Below are 24398 nucleotides of genomic sequence, written 5' to 3' on the forward strand. Positions count from 1 at the left end.
CAGGATTTGCAATAGCTACCGGTGCTGGTAATAGACCCTTTCTGTATGGTGCAGGTTCTTCGGATAACAAATTTAAACTCAAACCAGCGAAAGTATCGTACGAAGAAGAGCCAACAACTCACAAAGACTATAAAGTCGCTCTTACTTTAGGATTGATAGGTGGTATTTACTTTCTCTTCTTTAAATAATCAAACAGGAGGAGGCCAGCACCGAGCACGAGTGCCCACAGGTTGTTGGCTAACCACCCAACCGCTTTACCCAACGTGCTTAATAACCACGAAACAATAGCCCCAATGACTCCTGGGAGGGCATCAATCGCCTTTAAACCTAATTTTTTAAGTAATTCTCCCAAATCTTTAAGTCTTTTTCTTATCCAGTTGTCATCTTTTTTACCCGGCGCCCGTGGAGTGCCCCCTCCACCCGTGACGGCCAAAACGATAGTGCTGATAATCATACCAAAGGCAGTAAGAATGGAAACGATAGTAATGCCTTGTTCTCTAAAAAGCGTTCGAATATGTTCCGCTAGTGTTGTGTCCTCCTCAAGAATTCTGCGTATCGTTTCACGCATTCTGCTGATTTGAGATCGCAGCGCTTCTTTGTGTGTTGATATCGCTTCTAGTCGTGCAGCACGCTCGATGTTTAGATCGTCTAATTGTAAACGCAAGGGTTTGATTTCGCTTTCATGTTTATCAGCTAGTTCCGCAGACTGAATTCTTATTTTTAAAGTTGACATTTCTTCATCCAGGTGAGAGAGTTTTGAGAGGTTGTCAGAAAGATTACCGCGCTGTCTTTGCATGGCTTTGTCTAAACCTTTGAGGTCACGAATATAACCACCCAGTTCATCGGTGCCATCCAGGGGAGGATCATCTATAGTTTTAAGTACTTCATCAATTGTATTTGGCGAGAAATCATCCATCTCAATTTCTTCGCCCAGTTTGGTTTCAACCTTTTGGAGAGCCGCGACCATTTGGGGTTTTAAGTTTTTCCTCCAGTCTACAAAACCAAGTTCCTCACGAATAATATTTGCTCCACCAGGTTTTCCCGCTAGTGTTGAAAGTGCTAGGGGTTGTTTCGTGCGGACGTTAATGATATTAAAATCTGGATTATTTTTTAATCGTAGTGTACCTCTACTATCAAGTTCAAAATTGGCATAATTTCGCCCAACATCGGGCTCTTGTCCAAATGCATCATAGTAATCATCAACCGCGCTCTTTAATAATTCTGTTTGCAAGGAACCAGATTCTATTATTGACTCACCACCTTCTGCGAACCCTTCCGCCATATTAAACTTATAATATAAAGTTTCATTATATCTATATAAAACAAAAAACGAGTGGAAGAAAGCTTAATCCAATGAGAAGTTTGCGGGAGCCGCGGGGGATAAAGGGCGTGCAGCAGACTGTCGTGATTACTAACAATCCGTCAACTATAGATCAGAATCAACAACTTCTTGTACGCTTTCCTAATTTAGGTGTTGACGATGTGATCGTTCCGGGGAGTGTTCGACTAGCATTCAAAATTTCTTTGACTTCTAAAACAGATGTGAACAGAACACTCGTTGATAATATTGGTAGAGCCATAGTACGTAAAACAACCATTCGCATTTCCGGTAATGAAATCATGAGCGTTGAAGATAGTGATGTATTTTATACTTATGGAGATCTTTGGCGAACTCGACAAGAACGAAGAAACGCCGTTTATCAAGGTATTGACTTAACTACACACCGTAATGTGACACGATTGCGTATTAACGCGGATAATAAAGATAACACTATCGTTAGAGATGCCGCCATTGCGGAGGCTTATGGTAATTGATTTTGTATTCCGCTTGATTTCGAATTGCTAGAATCTCATGCACCATTTTATCAGAGTGCTCTCGGCGATCGCCTGGAGTATGAACTTACCTTTAACGCTTATAACAAGGTTATCCTCAGCACAGACCCGGATGTATCCTATACGATAGAAGGGATTAGTCTCGAGTTTGAGAAAGTCACACAACCCGAACTTGCGAGACAGATAGCCGGTTATTATTCGGGTAGGCTCGCTATTTTATATGATAGAATACTACGACATCGTAAAATTCCTCTGGACAAATCTGACACACTCTGGAATATTAATCTCAACGTGCCGGCAAAAAGTATGAAGGGGGTACTGCTGTTGTTTGATGAGTATTACAATCCTAAGATCAATAAGGTTGAAGTGACGATCGAAGGTGTGCCCAATCAACTGTTTAGTCAAGGTATGCATTCCTATCAACAATGGGATGAAATCAGAAAGTTTTTCGGAACGCAAAAACGCGACCCCGAAGTAGACAAAGTGGTAAAAGATTTAGAACTAGCAGATGTCACAGTCGACGAATATTTCACGAATAATTATGCTCTTTGGTTGGATATGCACACCACAGATGATAATTCTCTTCACGAGAGTGGACGTCGTATCGAAAATGCGTCTGAAGGCATTACGATTCAGATTCAGAAAAAAGCTGAAACGGCAGAACCGCTAAATGCGTATGTATTTGTAATTATGGATGGACAATTAAATATAGAAGATGGAAGATTTGTCGAGGCTGTTTACTAAAGAAGCACATTCCGCAATTATTTGCGGGCAAACTGGGTGCGGTAAGACCGAATTTATTTTAGATTTATTACAAACGACATATCGTGGTGTGTTCGAGAATATTGTAATTCTATGCCCTACTCTCGAATATAATAAAGCCTATCGATCCCGAGTGTGGGTAAGAAAGGACCGCGGGGTATACACCGTTAATCCCGGTGATAAACTTCACGAATGGCTTGGGCTGTTTTTTTTAAATATTTGCCAGGGAGCCAACGTTGTACATCATCGATGACTGTAGTGACTTAAAGGCTCTTACTCAAAAGAAGCAAATGTTGAGTAAACTCGCATTTTCTGGAAGACACGCGAAACAGTCTGTGTGGGTGTTGACTCAGAAATACAACTCGGTTCTTACTGACCTTCGCGAACAAACAAAATGGGTGGCTTTATTTCACTGTAAGGATAGGGACTCGTTTGATGAGTGTTTAAGAGAAAACGATGTCATTCCAACACAAAATGAACGTAAAGAGGTTAGGAAATCATTGGCAAATACCAAACACTCCAAGTTGATATTAAAAACTGATCAACCAGTTGCATATAAAATTTGCTAGTAATAATCAACAGCTGTTTAACAATGCTTAACAATTTCTTAACACTGCTTAACAGTTCCTTAGCACTGGTTAGCAATTTCTTAACACTTTTAGTCGTTGGATTTGTAGTTTTTCATTATTTTAAACTTAAAAGGAGGTATATAGAATATAAGAAGATGGACCAATTACTATCTGAGGATCCCAAACGCGACAGGCTTATGGCGGTGGTCTCAGCCGGTGGAGCAAAAGAATATTTAGGGAAAGAGTTTAGTGTTGATAAAATCGAAGTGATGAAAGATGCGGATATAGACAAGCTTTATACGAGATACGAAGCGAGTTTAGGATCGATGATTACAAAATCACTCGGTAATACAATTATACAACTGTATACCAGAGCAGTTTGTATGTATCTCCCAATTGATGACCAGACAAAATTAAATAGTGATCTCGAGCAAGATCCATTCCTGGGACATGCGCTTAACAGCTTTACTTGCGAACTATATCACAGATTTGGCATGTTCTTAGCTCCGCTCACCACAGCTGTAACTACTGTTAAACATTGTCAATTTAATAAATATAATGGAGGAAGTAACGAAACCAAAGAATCAGAAGAAAGTTGAAGCGGGTCGAAAAGGTGCTGCTGCTAGAAAAGCAAAACATGAAGAACTTCTCGAAAAACTTCGAAAAGCGAAAGAAGAACAACAACAACAAGAAGAACCATCATCGAGGAGACCAGATCACGTTTTTATCAATCCCTTGTACATTGCTGCTGCTACGATGATAATAGGTTGTGGTGTTTACATATATTTTAATCGGTCGAAAAAACCAGTACAACCACCACCACCACCTGTGGTAACAAAACCCAACCCATTTATCATGTTTTGAACATTAATTTGAACACTATTTATAAACAACAAACAATGGCAACGCCAAATATAAACGGTAAAGAAATTGCAAACACTGTATACCACGCGGTTGTGGTCGGCGCATTGGCCGCTGGTTACTCGAGATTGACAAAATTAATATTTACGAAAGCCCCGACACCTAGACTGGCTTTCAACCTCGAAGATATCGGGATGGTCACTTTGGATATAGCCCTCGCTATGGCTACGAAGGATATGTTGGAAAAACAAGGTATTCTCCCACATGATATTTTGAAGTAATAATAATATCATCATTATAGTATGGCATCAGTAGCGTTACTCGTTGGTGGGGCAATAGTAAACGCTTTAGCATTTACCGGAAGTAATTTTTTATTTAGTAAACTGGGGTCTTCAGACGCGTTAGAAGAACAGAAACGACACAACAAAGCACAAGAACAACTTCAGGCAGCGACCGCAGAATGGCAGAAAGAGAGGATTCAACGTTTAGATTATATAAATGAAAAACTAAGACAACAACAACATGCTGTGAACACGTTTAAGGATGTGGATATGGCTATGCAAGAATATTATAAAGTGATGGGGGAGCCACTACCCCCTCTTTCTCATAAACCCCAACTTTCAGATTTTTATACACCCTCAGAGGGACAAAAAGATCGAGAATACGTATTTATTATCATGACCATGGTCATTTTTGGTTTTGCGATTTCAAAATATTAAACATTTACTTTCTTAAATAAAATGGAAAAGATCTATTACAGCCCAAGCGGTTATTGGAAGGGTTATTCGGCGATTAAAAAACTCGCGAAAGCAGCCAAGGTGTCTGAGGATGAGGCTAGAAAATGGTTACAAAAACAAGCTATATGGCAAATTTATCTACCCCCTCCAAAGTATATTCCGAGAGCAAAATTTGATATTACTGTCCCAAATGAGGTTCATCAGGCTGACCTTTTATTTTTACCCTATGACAGAATTGGGCGTAAGACGTATAAGTATGCAGTGACTGTCGTTGATGTTGCGAGTCGATATAAAGAAGCCGAACCCCTAACAGCGAAAGACAGCGTCGAAGTGGCGGCCGCTTTTTTACGTATTTACGACCGTAGCCCATTGAAGTTGCCCAAACTTCTTCAGGTAGATCCTGGCCGAGAGTTTATGGGTGCTGTGAACAAAATTTTAAAAAAAGTAAGGCGTGGAAAGACACACAGAAGCCAGGCTATTGTAGAAAGATTTAATCGTACGCTGGCAGAACGATTGTTTAGTCATCAATATGTGGCTGAAATGAAATCGCCGAATCAATCAACAGAATGGGTCACTAGATTACCGGCTGTTGTGGCTGCATTGAATAATGAGGTGACGAGACTTATAGGTAAGAAACCGTCGGTCGCAATGAAGGCCAAATCGGTAGAAGCCGAATCCTCTGCACCGACTAAAGATGATAAAGGAGAGTTACCGCGTGATGCGCAAGTTCGGTACTTGTATGAGCCCGGTGAGCTCGAGGGTGGAGCTCGCAAACGAGCAACGGATCCCGTTTGGTCTCTTAAAGTTTATAATATTAAGCGTATGATGCCCGGCGATCCTATTCTTTATTATTTACAAAATGGCCCATCCAGAGGGTTTGTACACAAAGAGCTTATGGTTGTTCCTCACGATACAGAAATACCATAGTGCCCGTAGGCGTAAGGTGTAATACCATCATCTAGCCAATAGCGTTTGGAATCGTACGGTGAGAGTGATGTCTTCATTTGCTTGATCGTGTACATCTTGTGCTTATACGATCTGAACGTTCTCATACTATTAGTAAATTGAACAGATCGATCAATACACTCCTTATACATATCGGGTTCAATTTCATCCTTCACCACACATTTTTTTATGCCCTTGGCTTTCTTGATAACTGATCCATCATCCGCTACAACCGAATACATCTTCGAGCGCAAGCCGCAGAATTGTCGGATCGGTTTACATCCGAGCTCACTTTTCATGTATCCTGGCACTTTCTCTATCGATTTATCGTACAATCGATGATCTTTTGGAAAATTACTGCGGTCATGTACATTATCATCCATACCAGCGATAAAATCCTCGCATTCTACGTGGAGAATGAATGAATCGGTATCAGTATATAACAACCTGCATCCATATTTTTTCTTGTAGTGGTTGTAATACAAATCATACATGAGATACTTTGATAGGTCGAGAATGGCCATCCCGATATAGATAGGTTTATTGAGCACAAGCTTATTTTTTTTGTAGTGAATCGCTAGAAGTTTCTTGTTGATGATCATGTGATCGACATAAGCCGGTTTGTTTATTAGTTTGCGTGCCTTGTCCTCTTCATCTAACTTGAATAATTTGATATTCGTTCTCATTCTGATGTTTTCCATAGTTTTACCAAATACCGAGTTGTTCATTAATTTATACAGATCTTTATCGGCATCGTTAGTAGCGGCTTGTCTCAGTTTGGTGTTCATCAATATATAGGGCGCCATCCAGGGACTTTGATTAAACTTTAACACTTTTGTGATTTTAGTTACTTTCATGCCAAGTTGCGTGTATAGCTTGAGATTTCTATAGTGAACGACATAACCAACCTTATTCCATAGATTCGGAACTAATTTTCTCGTTTCCTTTCCGCGCATCTCGAGTTTTTCACGAAGGCGTCGTTGATAGGGTGAGAGGTTTTCGAGTTTTATTTCTATTTTCTCAGGAGCTAGGGGATAATCGTTATGTTCGTCGTGTAATTCCTTAGGGTACTCGATATCACACTCCACAATATATCCCGTCTCATCATCGTCGGGGTGATTTAGAATCTTTTCGAGATTGGCATCATTATCCCAGATAAATCCACCTGTGGGTAAAGCTTGTAACATCGCCCAACCATACAAGTTGTTCGCGTCGAGATACATGATATATGAATCCGTTTTTTCAGGCCTGTAATCTTTCATATACTTGTTATTAGCCTCCACGTATCTTCTTACAGTCATACTGATTCCACCGCGTATTCCCGCCTCTATCATGTTATATTGTTCGATATCCATCAACAGTTCGAGTTCTATTCCCGTACTCTTGAGTAAAGCATCCCAAGACATTCCGGGAAGCGTGTAATAATGAACAGGATCGAGATTATGAGTTCGCAAACACGTATTTCTAAAATTCTGGAACACATCGGCAAGTAACAGCACATCAGTGACTAAGTCCAGATCGTTATAATCACCTAGATTCTTACATTTAAACTTCTTCCACACATTCTTGGCATGCTTGTGGTCACTTTCTGATATATCCGTGTTGTTAAGTTTACTAAAGAAATGACTTTTCTTTGGTAGTTTTGTATCTTCGTATTTACTCCAATCGGTAATATATTCGTACGGAAAGACTCCTTTTCTCGTAACGAGCTTGAACTCCTCCTCATCCGTGAAATGTTCGCGCGTTAAAAACTTCTTATCATCCGGAAGGTTCTTCGCAAGCTGGTCGAGACTCGAACTCAAGAATGCGAAACTATCTAAAAACTTCAACCTTCCCCAACTGAATGTGATGTACTTCTCTTTATTATTCGCGATACACGTAATTCTACCACCACCTTTGTTCGCGAGCTCCGAAATGATCGCGTGAGAGTTGTAACCTTTGAGGTTGTGAAATAATATCGGCAACACAAATTCGTCGGGTTTTATTCTCAATTTAAGATTACACGATGCATGCGCGGCACCTCTATAGTTCCCTGTGATATGGTCATGATCTCTTACTTTATCATTTGCGAGTAGTTCCCCTCTACATATCCAACAAACTCGTTCGTTTTCAAACGATTCGTTATCTTTTTTGGTCACCTTTATTGGAACTGGTTTTTTCAATTCCTTGACAGTATGATAATATATTATTCGAAGTTTTTCGAGAAAATGACTGACCGCATTCACACCACGAAATAGTTGCGGTTTGTACGCCCTTCCATCAGACCTAACATGCACAAACCCGTATGACGAGATGATGTGTTCGCTTTCTTTGATGGTATTATTCGAATCGGAATCATCTTTTATTTCTTTACAAATCGCCTCAAAATCAGCATATATCACATCACTAACTTGCATTTGATTTTGAAAATTGGTAAATTTGATCATTTTTGTCTTCTCCGATGGCATCTCAACGCGAGAATAGTTCTTGTGGTTGATCTGCGCGCATCGCTTAATATGTTCTTCTAAAAGTTCTGATGATGTTGTACCTGTCAAGCAATACTCACAAAAGTACATTGCTGCTTTGTGTTTGTTTGTATTACTAAGTAGTCTGTTAAAGTTCTTAATATAAGTATAATGTTGTCCACCATTTTCATTTTCTATAATAAGAAGTTTAATACGCTCCATGTTGGCGGGTTGTTTTGATATTCTTGCACGTTCAATCGTTTTATTTTTTAAATAGTATACATTAATAGCAATATTATTTTGAGTCTCAATCTTTGTAATTTGTTTTATAGGTGTAGGAAAGTCAATATTTTCAAAATTTAACCCATCATCAGAAGGATAGGCAGAAGTTAAATTAGAATTCGTTTTTGTTGGAAACTTGTGTGCACGTAAACAATGTCTTATACATTGATCATCTTTATTTTTAATATTAATCACAGCTCTTTTATTTTTTAACCACTGTGGTGATTCAATAAAGGATCCTGGAGATGTAATAGAAACTCTATTCACCCATAAACTAAAGATTCTTTTAATGAACCATCCTGAACCTTCATTTGTAAAATTTTCTATTTTTAACAAAATATGTTTTATTTGTTTTTCAATATCTTGATCATCAACAACATCAATAATACTTTGATATTCCGATCGAAATATAGCTACAGTAGTATCATCATTTTTAATTTGAGCAAACTCAACCGTTAAAACAATATTTTGTTTGGTCAGTGGAATAGCTCTTTGGTTAATAGTGTCCACTTTACTCATCATAAACGAAAGCGGATCTATTTCATTTGGAAGAGCCGCAAGTTTATAATTTTTAATAATACTACCAAACTCCTCCGTGGATTCAGCTTTATGTTGTAGTTTACGTATAATTTTAATAAGTTCATCTTTTTTCATTCTACTAAAACCACAAATTTTGAGCTTTCGTGCAATATCTTTAAGCGTAGCATTGGTCTCCCCCTCCAAAGCATCAAACCCCAGTGCTTTAATCAACTCAGTTTTATTCATAGATTCATGATTAGGAATCTCTTTTTTAGAAGCAAGATCACGGTAATACTTTTCAGAATATCGTTGCGCCATTTTTACTCTCAATATGTTCTATATATAATCTTTTCTCTAATAGGATTTCACAAGCTGATCAGTCTCTGAATCCAATGATAACTCCACCAAAGGGTGGAATATACCCTCTAGAATAGGCTTCAAAAGGGTCATCAGAAGCATAATCCTCATCCTCAGAGTCGCTTGAATGTTCTCCACAATCGGGTATAGGATCAATCTTTTTCTCCACGGGAGGAGGCTTCTCTTTTTTATACTTACATGTACAGCAAATAGCATACTTCGTGCGTACATAAAAGTTGCATTTTAAACAAAGTACTGGAAGTGGCATTCCTTTTCTATGGCATTTAATATGATCTTTGCAATAGAGTCCCATGCAAGGTCGGCCGCATACTCCACTTGTTTTAACTTTGGGGTACTCGCAAATGTTATGCGGAAAAGGCATTTTTTCTATATTTACAATATAATGTATTTCTCTAAAAGGGTGATCACAAGCCGTGCGCGCGGGCAGGAAGATCTGCGAGGCAGGCTGTGCGCGCGGGCGGGAAGATCTGCGAGGCAGGCTGTGCACGCAGGCGGGACCACACTCTTAGCTATTGATCCCGTCCCAACTCGGGCCACACACGCCGAGCGATCGCTATCTTGCCAGCACGCACACACACACACACACACACACACACGCGGGGAACGGGGCGACCGTTTCGCTCTCCATACACATATTTAAGGATCGCGCGTACTCAAACTAACTAGGTCAAACGTTCATATGTGAACGGTTGACCCACTTGATACCATCCAAAAAGCTAACTAGGTCAAACGTTCATATGTGAACGGTTGACCCACTTGATACCTCCTCTCTTATGAACCAGAACCCCCATGACCATTTGGCTCTCCATACACATATTTAACCATCATTTTTTTTATCTAGTGATTTGGCTCTCCATACACCTTTTTAAGCCGATCGCGCGGGTTTTTCGTTTTTATGGTTTAAGGCGTTGTTGCGCCTTATGGGCGCTTAAATCCGGATCGCGCGGGTTTTTCGTTTTTATGGTTTAAGGCGTTGTTGCGCCTTATGGACGCTTAAAACCGTTACATGTAGAACCCCCATCCCTTATACTACTGCACCTGTGGGACTGTGAGCATCGGTAGGCGAGAGAATGGGGAAGGGACTGCACAACTTCTCCTCACTAAAAAAAAGTCACCTGTGCTGGTCAGGCAACCAGGCTAATGTTGGAACGACGAGCTAGCCCTTCAACACCCAGCTTTCCCAAGCCCTGTGGTGATGGAGAAGTGGTAACAGGGACAGGCAGAGGATGCTGCTGGCAGTTCCTAGTCACGACTCTGCACGCCAGTGGCTGTGGGGTGATGGTCGTCCGCCGTAGACTGGGGCAGATGCGGCGCCCGTATCCTCCCACAATATCAGAGCAGCCCTTCAGCGGTAGACAGAAATGACAGGCTGATCATCCTTGGGGATTTCAACGCCCGCGTCAGCGTGGACTTCTCATGGCCAAAAGTCCTAGGACAGCACAGCACTGGCAAGTGCATCTCCGACGGACTGCTTTTGCTCTCACTCTGACCATCACCAACACCCTCTTCCAACAAGCAGACAAGTACAAGAACACATGGATGCACCCCTGCTTCAAGCAATGGCACATGGTGGACTTTGTGATTGTCCGGCAGAGGGACAGAGGTGATGTTTCCATTACACGCTGCATGAGCGAGCAGTCTGTTGGTCGGACCATCGCCTGGTACGCAGCAAGATGTGAACATCATACTTGCACGCAAGCTCCAACCAGCTAGGCAGAAACCTCTTAGGAAGTGAACATCCACTGCCTCCGTATCACCAAGGAAGTGCTGCAGCAGCAAATCCAAGTAGCTCTCCAAGAAATTCCTGCATCGACTGATGTAGAAAAGGTATGGAGCACCTTTAGAGATGCTGTGTACACAGCAGCAGCTGACACACTCGGTTTTGTACAGAGGAGCCACAAAGATGAGAACGACTCTGGAATCTCCAAGCTCCTGAACACACTGCATATACGGCATCAGGATCACATTTCTGATAAAGACTGCCAGAGGAAGGAGAACCAGTTCTTGCAAACCAAGCAACTTGTACAGAAGAGGCTGCGTGAGATGAAGAACACCTGGTGGTAGAAAAAATCCGAAGAGCTTCAGTCCGCTGCTGATGCTCACGACATGAAGACCTTCCATGATGGTCTCTGAGCGGTGTATGGGCCGAGAGTCACAGGATCAACCCCTGTCCGAGCCTTGGACCAGACCACCCTCCTGACAGACAAGAAAGACATCCTTGCCTGCTGGGCAGAGCACTTCAACACCCTCCTCCTCAACAGGGACTCGTCCGTATCTGACGAGGCAATTGCAGCCTCCAGTCAATGAGTCGCTAGCTGCCCCTCCCACCAAGGTCAAGACCCAGAAGGCCCTGAAGCTGACATCAGGAAAAGCACCAGAAGCGGATGAAATCAAGGCTGACATCTACAAGTATGGAGGTGAGGTGCTGACATACAAGCTGACCACCCTGTTCCATTTTATCTGGGAGACAGGAGGTCCCCCAGGATTTCAAGGATGCTTCTATTGTCCACATTTACAAATGATAATCACCATGGAATCTCTCTCCTTTGAATCATCGGCAAAATCTTCGCCCGCATCATACTGAACAGACTGGTTGACCATGTCTCCAACACAGTCATCCCTGAAGCACAGTGCGGCTTCTGTTCAGGCAGGGGAACTTGTGTCATGGTGTTTGCCGTACGCCAGATGCAAGAGAAGTGCCATGAGCAGAACAAGGAGCTCCACATGGTCTTTGTAGACCTAAGGCCTTCAACACAGTGAACCGCCATGGTCTGTGGAAGATCCTCCCTAAAGTTCAGCTGCCCAGAGAGCCTAATCCAGCTGATTGTGTCTTTCCACAATGGCACGCAGGCGAGAGCACAGGAAAATACTGACATGTCAGATCCGTTCCCTGTGGTAAATGGAGTGAAGCAGGGCTGCGTCCTGGCACCCACACTGTTCTCCATTCTCTTCTCTGCCATGCTGATTGACGCCTTCCAAGACTGTGACCGGGGCATCTACATTCAGTTTCGCACAGATGGCAAAGTTTTCAACTAGCGGCGACTCCATGCCAGGTCCAGGGTGTTTGAGGCACCGATGAGAGAGTTCCTCTTCGCTGATGACTGCGTGCTTGCTGCACACACTCATGAGGACATGCAGTTCATTATGGACAGGTTCTCAACCTCCTGCAGGCGCTTTGGACTCACCATCAGCCTCAGCAAGACCGAGTCCATGTACCAACCAGCTAGCTCACAGAACGCCAGTGCCTGCCCCCCACCTGCAATCAAGATCAATGACACAGAGATCAAGTCAGTCGACAAGTTTTGCTACCTGGGCAGCACCCTATGCAGCAACGGAGCCCTTGATGCAGAAGTGATGCTGCACATCACCAAGGCCAGCTTCGCCTTTGGCAGACTCAACAACAGGCTGTGGAACAACAAAGGCATCAGGCTCAGCACCAAGATAAAAACCTACAGAGCTGTTGTGCTAACCACCTTGTTGTACTGCTGTGAAACATGAACGACATGTCGCCGTCACATTCAACAACTTGAGCAGTTTCACCAGAGATGCTCAGCATAAAGTGGCAAGACCGGGTCTCCAACCTCCAGGTCCTAGAGAGGAGCGCTGATCCAGCGCCAGCTACGCTGGACAGGACACAGTGTCCACATGACAGACAGCAGGATCCCGAAGATGCTACTGTATGGCCAGCTGAAGGGAGGTCACCGTGAACTTGGAAGACCCTGCAAGCACTTCAAGGACACCTTGAAGACAAACCTCGAAGCCTGTGACATAGACATAGACATCGCTTCCTGGGAAACTGATGCCCTTGACCGCTCTCGCTGGAGGATGCTGTGCTGTAGTGGCATAAAGACGTTTGAAAACAAGAGAATGCTGGCCATTAAGGAGAAGCGTGAGCGAAGGAAGCAGGGCTCAACTTCTGGAGACGTTTTCCCTTGCAACACCTGTGGGAAGTGCTGCGCATCCAGAATTGGCCTCTTCTGCCATATGAGGACACACACCGACAGATAAGCCTGCCTGCCTACTCATCCGTCGGACCGGCGGGAGACTCCATCAAGCATTATGTTTTCAACCATTTCCCTTGCCCTTAAAGTGTTAACATGTCTGTAATTATCATAATCAAGAGTTGGGTTTACAACTAAATTCCAGTCCCCTCCCAGAAATAAGTGTTGCTTTCTTAATTCTTCAATATGTTCTTTAATTTCTTGGTAAAAGGTTGGATTGTCTCTGTTTGGACCATGTATATTGATAAGCAAAAATATTTTTCCATAAGCCTAAGTGAAACGAACATATAATTTCTGTCAGGATCTTTATAAACCTTTTTCATTTTGTATTCAAAATTATTGTTAAATAGCACAGCTGCACCTCTTGAATTCTTATTATGGGATGCGAAACAAGCGTGGTAGCCCCATTCTGCTGTGTAGTATGCATCCATTGTAGGATCTAAATGAGTGTCTTGGAGCAGAATAATGTTATGGCCTTTTTCACGAAGATAATGGAAAACATCTCTCCGTTTTCTAGGATTACCAAGACCCTGACAATTTATTGAACAAATTGTAATGTTTTTATCCACAGTATGGAAGCAGGGTATCTGTTAAGTTTTCACTGAAACTGATAGTAACATTGTGTTTCACAAGTCTTTCAAAAACATTTGTACAGAAAACTGTAAATAGATATCCTGTGATAAATCTCAAATCAACATTTGAACATTTCAAAAAGAAACATGGAACCTTGATTACACCACACAGTGAGGTCTTGGATAAGATAGCAGGTGTGTGTAGACATGCGTGAGCAACACAAAACATATACCTAAACATACATAAAAAACATTCAAGTGTATACTCCCACTATGGAGTGCACCATGATTGTTTAAATGACTACCCCTCATGCATCACTAATTCCGTGATCCTCTTTACAAATGATTCTGAAAGTACCGTCATACCAGCCATTCTGTTGTTTGAATTTTGGACACAAGAAAATTATGAACAGTATAAAAAAATTAATATTCAAGAAAAAAAAACCCATCTCTTTAGAGGCTGTCTCATTGGGTGAATTAAGAAAAAGAAAAAAAATCCAAGAAAAAAACCTCCTTAGGCCATCCCCAGCTTTTGTTTGTTTGTTGTTGTTTTTTTGTTGTTGTTGTTGTTTGTGGGGTTTTTTGTGGGTTTTTTTTTTTTTTTTTTTTTTTTTTTTTACTCCACTCGCTTTCATCTTTCACATAACCCCACCTGAAACCTTACCAATTATGTGCCATGAATCACCGTTCTGATCCGTCTCCTATACTTGTTAACATTTGTTCTGCATCATTAGATTTGTCAGAATTGTATTTCGATGTATTCAAAGTGTTGTTTCAGTGTTAGTGAGTTACATGTATATTTATCTTTTGTATGTGGCCACTTTGTTGTGTCAGTGAAAAAAAATACTGTTGTGAATGTGATGGCACAGTGTTGGAAATATTCCTGTCAAGGCTTTTCGTTGGTGAAGCACTGAAAGTAATGTGCATGATGTATGGGTTGAATTATTCATGTTTTCATTATTTGTGTTTTAGCACATTGGTAAAATTTGTTCCATCATCAGCTTTTATTGCACACACACACACACACACACATATATATATATATATATATATATGTGAGTGTGTGTGTTTATATATGTATATTTATTTATTTTAGCTCATACACTTATACAGAGAAAAAAAGGGGGGGGGGGGGCCAAAACAAAATGAGAACAAAAATGAAAACTACAGTACATTTTGGCATCACAGTATTCTGAATTATTTCAGTACAATTAAGTGATTACCTAGTAAATAGTTTACATAAATGGTCACATGGTGTGGTACATGGTGTGTGTCCATTGAGATCGATGATGACCATCGTTGTCATCCAGCTGGGGGATGGGGGGAGGGTGGTGGTGGAGGGGGGGGGGGATGCTCATGAATCTATCTGTGAGTGCGCAGATGGCTGAATAGTCCAATCTGCGCACGAAATGTTCGCTGACAGTTGGGGCAGACAAAGACAGGCATATCATTGTCAGGGAGCTTGTTTGCCCGTGACTTTCTGGCCTGCCTCTTCTGAACAGAGCTGCAGCAGTCCTGTTGGCCTCGCACAACTTGGCACCTTTGTGCACAGCAGCGCGCCATTTGTCACAGTCCACTGCAGATTCCTCCCAGGAGTCAGGGTTGATATCAAACGCTTTCAGAGAGACTTTCACAGTATCTCTGAAGCGCTTCTTCTGACCTCCGTGTGATCTCTTCCCTTGTTGCAGCTCGCCATAGAAGAGCCTTTTGGGCAGCCGATGGTCTGGTATGCGCGCCACGTGTCCAGCCCAGCGAAGCTGGGACTGCATCAGGATGGTGAAGATGCTTTTGCAAGCACCTCCGTATCTGGGGTCCTGTCTTGCCACTTGATGTTCAGTAGCTTCCTTAGGCATGTTGTGTGGAAGTGGTTCAGCTTCTTGGCATGTCGTTGGTACACTGTCCAAGTTTCGCAGGTGTACAGTAGTGTGGGGAGAACTACTGCTCTGTAGACCTTTAGTTTGGTCTCAAGACCAATGCCTCTTCTGTTCCAGACATTTGCATAGAGTCTACCAAAAGTTGCGCTTGCTCTTGCAGTCCTGACGTTCACTTCATCGTCGATGGTCGCATTTCGTGACAGTGTGCTGCCAAGGTATGTGAACCGCTCCACCGCACTGAGTCTCTGACCGTTGACTGTGATGTTGGGCTCAACGTGGGGTTTCCCTGGGGCTGGCTGATGGAGAACTTCAGTTTTCCTCGTGCTGATGGTAAGGCCGAAGTTCCTGCTGGCAGTGGCAAACTTGTTGACGCTGAGTTGCATGTCAGCTTCAGATCCAGCGTTGAGGGCACAATCATCAGCAAACAAAAAGTCTCAGATGATGTCTGCCATGACCTTCGTTTTTGCTTGAAGCCTTCTGAGGTTAAACAGCTTGCCATCTGTTCGGTACTTTAGGCCGATTCCAACATCGCCATCTCTGAAGGCATCAGTAAGCATTGCAGAGAACATGAGGCTGAACAGTGTTGGAGCCAGGACGCAGCCTTGCCTGACACCATTTGTGACAGGAAAAGGAGCAGATGTTTCGCCATTGTCCTGGACTCGAGCCTGCATGCCTTCATGGAATTGGCTGACCAAGGAAATAAATTTCTGAGGGCATCCGTACTTGGCCATGATCTTCCACAGTCCCTCTCTACTCACGGTGTCGAAGGCTTTAGTGAGGTCGACATAGGTGGAGAACAGATCAGCATTTTGCTCCTGACATTTCTCTTGCAGCTGCCTTGCAGCAAACACCATGTCGGTGGTTCCACGCTCTTTCCGGAATCCACATTGGCTCTCAGGCAAATGACCTTGGTCAAGGTGTGCTGTGAGGCGGTTTAGTAGGATCCTGGCAAGTATCTTGCCTGCGATGGAGAGCAAGGAATTGCCCCGATGGATATCACAGGCTTGCCGGTTCCCCTTTCGCTTGTACAAGTGAATGATAGATGCACCTTTGAAATCCTGGGGGATCGTCTCTTCTTTCCACATGAGTGAGTACAGTTGATGGAGCTTCTCAGTCAGCACAGTGCCTCCATCCTTGTAGACCTCTGCTGTTATGGAGTCTGAGCCAGGTGATTTGCCACTGGATAGCAGACGGATTGCTTTCTGGGTCTCAAGAAGTGTTGGTGGATCGTCCAGTGCTTCGTTGATGGGGACTTGTGGGAGACGGTCTATGGCTTCATCATTTATGGAGGAAGGGCGATTTAAGACCTTGTTGAAGTGCTCAGCCCAGCGTTTGAGAATTTTCTCCTTCTCGGTGATCAAGGTATTCCCATCTGCACTGAGGAGGGGGGATGATCTTGAGGATGTGGGGCCATAGACTTCTTTTAAGGCATCATAGAACCTGTTCATATCGTGCCTGTCAGCATATCCCTGGATCTCATCAGCTTTGTCACTCAGCCACTTATCCTGCATCTGACGCAACTTTTGCTGAACAGTCCTGCGGATGGCATTGTACGCATCCTTTATTGATGTGGACTTTGGGTTGCTCAGGTAGGCTTGATGCAGACGGAGTTTCTCATCCAGAAGCTGCTTGATTTCATCACAGTTTTCATCAAACCGGTCTTTGTGCTCTCTGGTCATGGGTCCCAGGGTCTCTGAAGCTGTACTATAGATCAGCTCGTGCAGGGTCCACCAGTCAGACTCCACATTCTGGTTGTCCAGAGAGTCGGATTCCAGACCATCTTCCAGCAGCTCCACAAAGGTCTGTTTGATGGTGATGTTTTTCAGCTTAGCGAGGTTGAGCCATTTTGGAGCCTTCTGGCCTTGGGGGCGTCTCTTGGGCTGGATTCGAATATTCAGCTTCGAGACTACAAGGCGATGGTCTGTCCAACACTTGGCGCCACACATGGTCTTTGTCACACGTACATCTTGCCTATCCCTTTTCCTGACGATGACGTAAATGGTCACATATAACTGATTCAACTATCTATCAGAACCAAAATGTGTCAGTTATGAAATATGCACTATCAGTTTGCCTTAATCAAGAATTTTTATTTTTTTTAAAGTTCGGTTTATGTTTGATATTTTAATAGTTTGGTCAATTCATAAGAAAACTTTTAAAGGTAAGTATAGTAAACTTTTCCCTTGCTGTCATTGCATTTTATTCTTCACTTCTGTATTTTGATAGACAACTTTCAAAGGGTTCATATTTAGAAAGCTATTATTTCATTTGCATAATTTGTAAACTTTGCTGTATACTTTGCTAGGATTGTCTTTGATTATAAATACATAAGTGTGAGTTTGTCTCTACATGTGCATGGGCAGATATGTGAATGTGTGAGCATATGAGTGCAACTGTGTATGATGTGAGTGATCAAGTGTACATGCATTGATATGTATATGGTCATGAATATGAGATAGAAAGATTTAGTTTTCAACTGTTTGTCATTTGTGTGTTGCAGGCTGGTCCTGAGGATAATGAAAACATTCCTCGTTCAGGGTTTGACTTTTTAGACAACTGGTAATGGGGGAAACAACAGGAACATATAATTTCTTATGAAGCATTTCCTATTTGGCTGAATCTCGGACATATGGTTTTAATTTCTTGATTCATGCTCCCTTTGAATCTAGGTGGAAGTATTTTTTTGTGTTTGCATAAGACAGGAATGTGGCTGCATAAGTAAATCATGCCAGTGGATATAAAGAACAAAATGTTGGCAACTTTTCTTCTTCTTTAGTATTGGTATTTGAGAAGATATTAGTTTGGCTTCACATGTGTCTGTTTAGGAATAATTAGAATATAGAACCTACCTTCATAAATAAATATACCCGTGTCACAAGGCATATTTTGAGAGTTTGTAATGTACTCATATTTAATGGACTTTTGCAGTGAAAAGCAACATAGAATCAGTGTACATATATTGGTAAAAAATTAATTTAAACACTTAGAGCTTGGTCTCCAACCAAGGATAGGTGCTTTATAAGTATCCATATCAATCAATCAGTCACTTGTAAACCAAACTATCAAACTAGTGAATTTGATGTATGTTACATTATAGAAAGGGTGCTCATTATGTAGCTGAACAGAGAAAAAATACAGGAACAACAGTTTCACAATTTACATTAAACAATAGAGCAGTAAAATCCAAGCTATGATATCAAGCATCATTCTATTCCTGAAAACCTGTTCTGCTCACTGAGATATAATTATATTTACTACATATATGCCTATGGTTCTGCTCAGGAAGGCAACAATGATGGCCCTCCTGCAGGAAACATAACCCTTTCACAGCATGAGTTTCATGTTATGATCCATTATCATTATGACATCTGCAAGAGAAAATTTTTCAATGAAAGATTTTTAAGTTTGACACATTGCTTTATCAAGCAGTTTCCATGCACAACAACAGTTATAAACTGGTTCAAAGAATCAAGTCAGGGAGATCAGTGCTTGAAGATGATGACCATTGTGGTCATCCAGTAACTGTCATTTCTCCAGAGAAGATTACCCAGATATTGTCAGTGATTGAGGAGAATTCAATAATTACATATAACAAAACAGAAATTCAGTTAACTTGTCACCAAGCAGTATCAATGCCAGTCTAACATCATCATCTTAGATGAACAGACTGTAAATAAATAAATGAAAGGAAAGTGTCAATGTTATTTTCCAGGATCACCTTGGCATTGGGAACCATTGTGCTCATGGGTCCCTCATAATTTAAAATGATGAACAAAAGAAAGAAAGGGTTTATTGCAGCACACACAGGCTCCAAAACTTTGACAGAGAAAGATCAAACCCTGCCTTGGGCATTGCAACTGGAAACAAGATTTAGGTATTTCAGTGTAATCCTAAAACATCAATAGTCAGCAGTCAGGGTCTTCCCATGTGAGAATCCGCCAGTAAAAAATTTTTAAAATCCAGAAGTGCAGGCAAACAAATGTCGGCGAAGTCTGGCCACCTGACCACTTTAGGACAGAAAAACAATGACTATACTAGAATGGCAACCACTGCCCATGTAAAGTATTTGAGGCATGGTGCAGACAGCGTATCTGCTCTAAAATGCTTTTATGCAGCATCATGACAATGCCAGTGTACACTGCAGCAGCTACTTTTGACTCTCTGGCAGAAGAAAGTGCCCAGTTAGTCAAATATCCCCCATATTCCCTTGATTTGTTCCCTCGTGATTGATTATTGTTCCCTTTGGTCAAGCGACAGCTGAGAAAAAAGCAGTTCCAGAGTGCTGAATATGTTTGAGCTTTCTTAAAGGGTGTTATTTTGGGTATATCTATTCAATGCAGACAGGTACAATGGACATGTGATTTACCAGTTCAGTGCCAGAGAATTTTGTTGAAAAAAGTGTTCTCCCCTTGCCAGGGAATTCTGAGGATTCAGGGGTAATAAATTTTAAATAATTTATTTATTTTATTTTTATTTTTGTGTGTGTGGGTGAATGAAAATGAATGTGGATTCTCAGTCCAGGCTTTTCTTTTCTTTTCTTTTTCTTTTTTTTTTTGTGCAATTATTTTGAATTTAAATAACTATTCAGACATTTCAAAGTGAAGACAATGATTTTTATGCATTCAAAAAGTCTTATTTCCGCCTCTGCAGAATGACACCCAGAAAGAAAACAAACAAAATGCAGCTGAAAATACATGCTTATTGTCTGATATATACATGGAAATGAAAATAAAATTGCTTTCAAGTTCATGATAACAATTACACTGCATGTAGTCCTCAAATGTAAGTGAATAACTGTCACAACATTGACATTCATGGGATCGGTCAAGATAAAAAGTCAAACGTTCGCAGAGAGAGAGCCTCCAAGCTTTACTTACACCTAAAAGTGCCCCCTTTTTGAGGAGAGCGCTCTGATGATATTCCTTTCCACCTGGTTGTAACTGATCTGACAAAGTGTCTGCTGTGTATCTGGTTTGTCTCCTCTATAAATAAATCGGTCAACTGGTCAGTGACAAAAAGCGTGAAAAAGTATAAAATAAAAAAAATAAAAAATAAAAATTGTGATTCCCGTCTATTGTCTGTCAACCCAAGATTTCAAGAAAATTGTGGATGATTGGTTGTTGTCATCCCTAGCTGTTGATCACTATGAAAAGACAGTAAAATGACAGCTGAGACATGCCGACTTATCACACCTTCTGTCTGGCCTTCAAGCTGTTGTCTTACACTACTCCTCTTTTCAAATTATATGAAAGAACTGCACCTTCACTGTCAGTCATAGTCACAGAAACGATGTGTGATTGGATATATGGACTGAAGAAAGAGTGGGATGTCATTGTCAGTTTCATTACTGTATTTGTCATCACCTCCAAGTTTTAGCCAATCACGAGACAAGACAGATCCATTTCTCATCATTATACTCATACATAATCACCAGCACAGCTAGCAAAATTGTGTGAATCTGCTGACTGGAACCACTGACTTCACTTGACGAAGTGTCAGACGCCTTTTTGGCATGTGAGGTAAACCCTCTTTACACGCACGCTCCAAGTGGTCCAGTTAGCAAAACATTATTAAGAAAAAAGGGGTCTTCCACCAGACGTATGCTCACCTAAGTAACAGTGGTATATTTATAATCCAGACATATTAAACTAACCATTAAGATTCTGTTTATGTTCATTATACCAAAATCAGATGAAAGAAAAATCGAAATAATGTAGGACGTTAGTGGACATCTTATATGTGCTATGGCAACACTTTTTGCAGGACATCAGCTGATGTCTTGTAGGCACCCAACTGATTAAAAGAATGGGAAAATGCATGACTGTTGAGGGAGGATACAGTGATAAGCTGGAACAGTAATAATAAATTTTTAAAAAATTAAAAATTAAAAACAAAAGTGAAGTATGCTGATATGGCTGCAATCAGATACTTACTGAGTGTCCCTAGTTTTGCAAAATGTAATGGAACATGTTTTGAGAGAATGATTTCACCAGCCTGTGGAATGTAATACATTTTCATTTTTGTACTTTTTTTTTCCTGCCCTATCATCTGCACCGTTTCAGTGGCATTACTCACACGCCGCTCATTTAAATTCCTCCACACCCGAGTTCGTCCATCAGTTCCAGCGTCGAAAGTCCGCAGGGAACCATCAATGTTAGGTCGCCTGCACTGCTGTTGAGTCACTTCGTGGTGTTCAGTGGTGCCTGTTCTGATTTAACGTACTTAGGACACCACCTACTAAGCCCCCTACTAATGACAATAATGGCTTAGTCGCGGAGCCAGACTGAGTGAGTGTCCCTCCCAGAGTGGAGATCGCCATCACGTCCCTCAAGCAACAGCCCCCCATGAATCTGCTGACATTGAAGACATTGACAGGACTCACCCCAAGCACGGAAGTGGAGGGGTATCGAAACTGAGGTCACCATGAGAGCAGGGCATGAAAGGCCACAGACTTTGAGACTGTTTTGTTTATATTCATGATGATGGAGGAGGAGGATGACGATGTTGCTATGGAGGTCCATTTTGGTTTGGGACTGCGTGACAAGGCTGTACTCTACGCTTCCTGTCATAATGATATCCCAGCGTTAACCAGGCCCGAGAGATACAGACACTTGCAGTGTTGGTCAGGTAATTAGAGCAACACACCCAAAGACACATCCTTGAAGTGGATGACACTCGCTGTGTGGTCCCAGTCTCCCCATTTAAGCCCACAGCTCACTCAACTCTGGGTAGGAGCCAGCCATGGGCCGAAAAACCCACCTCCGCTAGAATTCGAACCCGCATCCTCCCAGCCATCAGTCTGCGACGCTGACCACTTTGCCACGGCGGCTGGTTTTATTTTTGTACTCTTTGGTACAGGGGTATTAGGATCAAAACACAATTTTTCAGAATATGTACTGTCCAATCTGTGCCCAACCCAGTGACAGAATACTGTACCTGTTAGCCGCTTCTGCATTTGAAACTGATGTTAGTGTGTGTGAATGAGTGGTGTAAAGTAGGGCTCCACAAAACACCTTAAATGGTGTCTTTGTTTTATTTTATGCTAAAATGATTTACATATGTGTTTATTTTTTTCAAACTCTACGATTTTTTTATCAGAGGAGATTGGTGGGTAAAAAGAATTCTGAATTCAGATTTGACATCTATTTTTTCGTCATTGTCTTGTTCAGTTCAGTCTGTGCAACAAACACACATCCAATTTTATCAACTGAATCAGGGTGTGGTGAGATGTGAAATTGTTGTTAACAGTCTGTAGCACAAGAAGAAGTTGGTAAAATGTTTTTCTCTGTTCTTCAAGTTCGTTTTTTAAATTTTTGAAAAGATAGATAAATACACAAATATGCAGCATATGAAGGGTTTTGCTTTCAAGACTCCACACAAATGGCAGTGATTTGGTGCGAGAGAGGGCATGAGCAGACCCGAGATTCCCAAAATTAGCAACTGTGCTATAATTTTACACTCTCATTCTAATTATTAAACTTCGCTGGCTGTCGCTTTTGACTACACACGGAAGCTCATGTGGGTCGTCCACGACCCATACTGCAGTCGCTTTTGACTACACACGGAAGCTCATGTCGGTCATCCACGACCCATACCTTTAAAGAGACAAAAACCTGTATATTCCTCCAAAGCTTGTGTGGGTCATGCACGACCCATACTTTGTAAAGAGACAAAAACCTGTATATTCCTCCAAAGCTTATAACAAAATATAGAAAAGGGAAACATATCGTAACAACTGATTACACACATGCGCTCGCACACGCACGCACAGACTCACACAAACACATAAACTCAGAAGAAACACATGCTCACGCATTCACATACACGCACTCACACACACGCACACACAACTGATCACACACACAAACGCATAACACCACATGCACATACATACAAACCCTACTTATGTACACACAGATAGAGAGAGACTGAGACAGCGAGACAGAGAGATGACTCATAGCATCCTATACACGCACAAAGATATTCAGTCACACAGGTACATTCTGTTAGAGAAAGGGATGGAAGGGGGTTATAGTTGAAGACAGGCGAAAGGGACGGGGCGGGGAGGGGGCGTAGTGGGGTAGTGAGGCTATTGAAAGTAAAACTTTATTTTCCTTCACTAATTGCAAATTGAACGTTCTGAAATCACTATTAAAAAGGTATGGGTCGTGTATGACCCACACGAGCTTTGGAGGGGTGACCACGTTCTTTCCTCTTTAAAAAAAACCTGGGTCATACACGACCCACACAACTTGCAGCGTCCGTGTGTTGTTAAAACGCCACTTTTAATTACTTATTAACTAATTTTTTTTTTCAATTGTTGGCAAAAGTTGGCCTTTTAGGTGTAGAAAACATTTCTGAAATGTCGTAGAAAAATATTAAGAATTGGCCAAGATATTTGCGTTTTTGTACCCTTCTGGGTCGTGTACGACCCACATGATAGCCAGCGAAGGTTAAGCTCTAACAGCTACATGTTTACTTAATTAATAAATTCATTGTTCTTGGTTCTTGCATTTTGTGTGTGGATATGTGTATACTTACTTGTCCAGTATATTTCATATTGCAATATATATGGGGGGTCTTTTTTCTGTTTCATTGGACAAGGCACTTTCCGATTATTG

At 41.7% G+C, this 24398-nt stretch overlaps 1 protein-coding gene across 1 annotated transcript in view; it reads left to right on the top strand.

Annotated features, from left to right (window-relative positions):
* The window catches only part of LOC143296730 (uncharacterized), a 60981-nt gene extending 37612 nt beyond the window's left edge, over positions 1–23369 (top strand). The window contains exon 4 of the mRNA XM_076608787.1: positions 18278–23369. Within this exon, the coding sequence (XP_076464902.1) occupies positions 18278–18340 (63 nt within the window). The 3' untranslated portion in view covers positions 18341–23369. The remainder of the gene's footprint in view (positions 1–18277) is intronic.
* The last annotated feature ends 1029 nt before the right edge of the window (positions 23370–24398 follow it).

The sequence above is a fragment of the Babylonia areolata genome, chromosome 21 (genome assembly GCF_041734735.1).
Source record: "Babylonia areolata isolate BAREFJ2019XMU chromosome 21, ASM4173473v1, whole genome shotgun sequence".
NCBI lineage: Eukaryota > Metazoa > Mollusca > Gastropoda > Neogastropoda > Buccinidae > Babylonia > Babylonia areolata.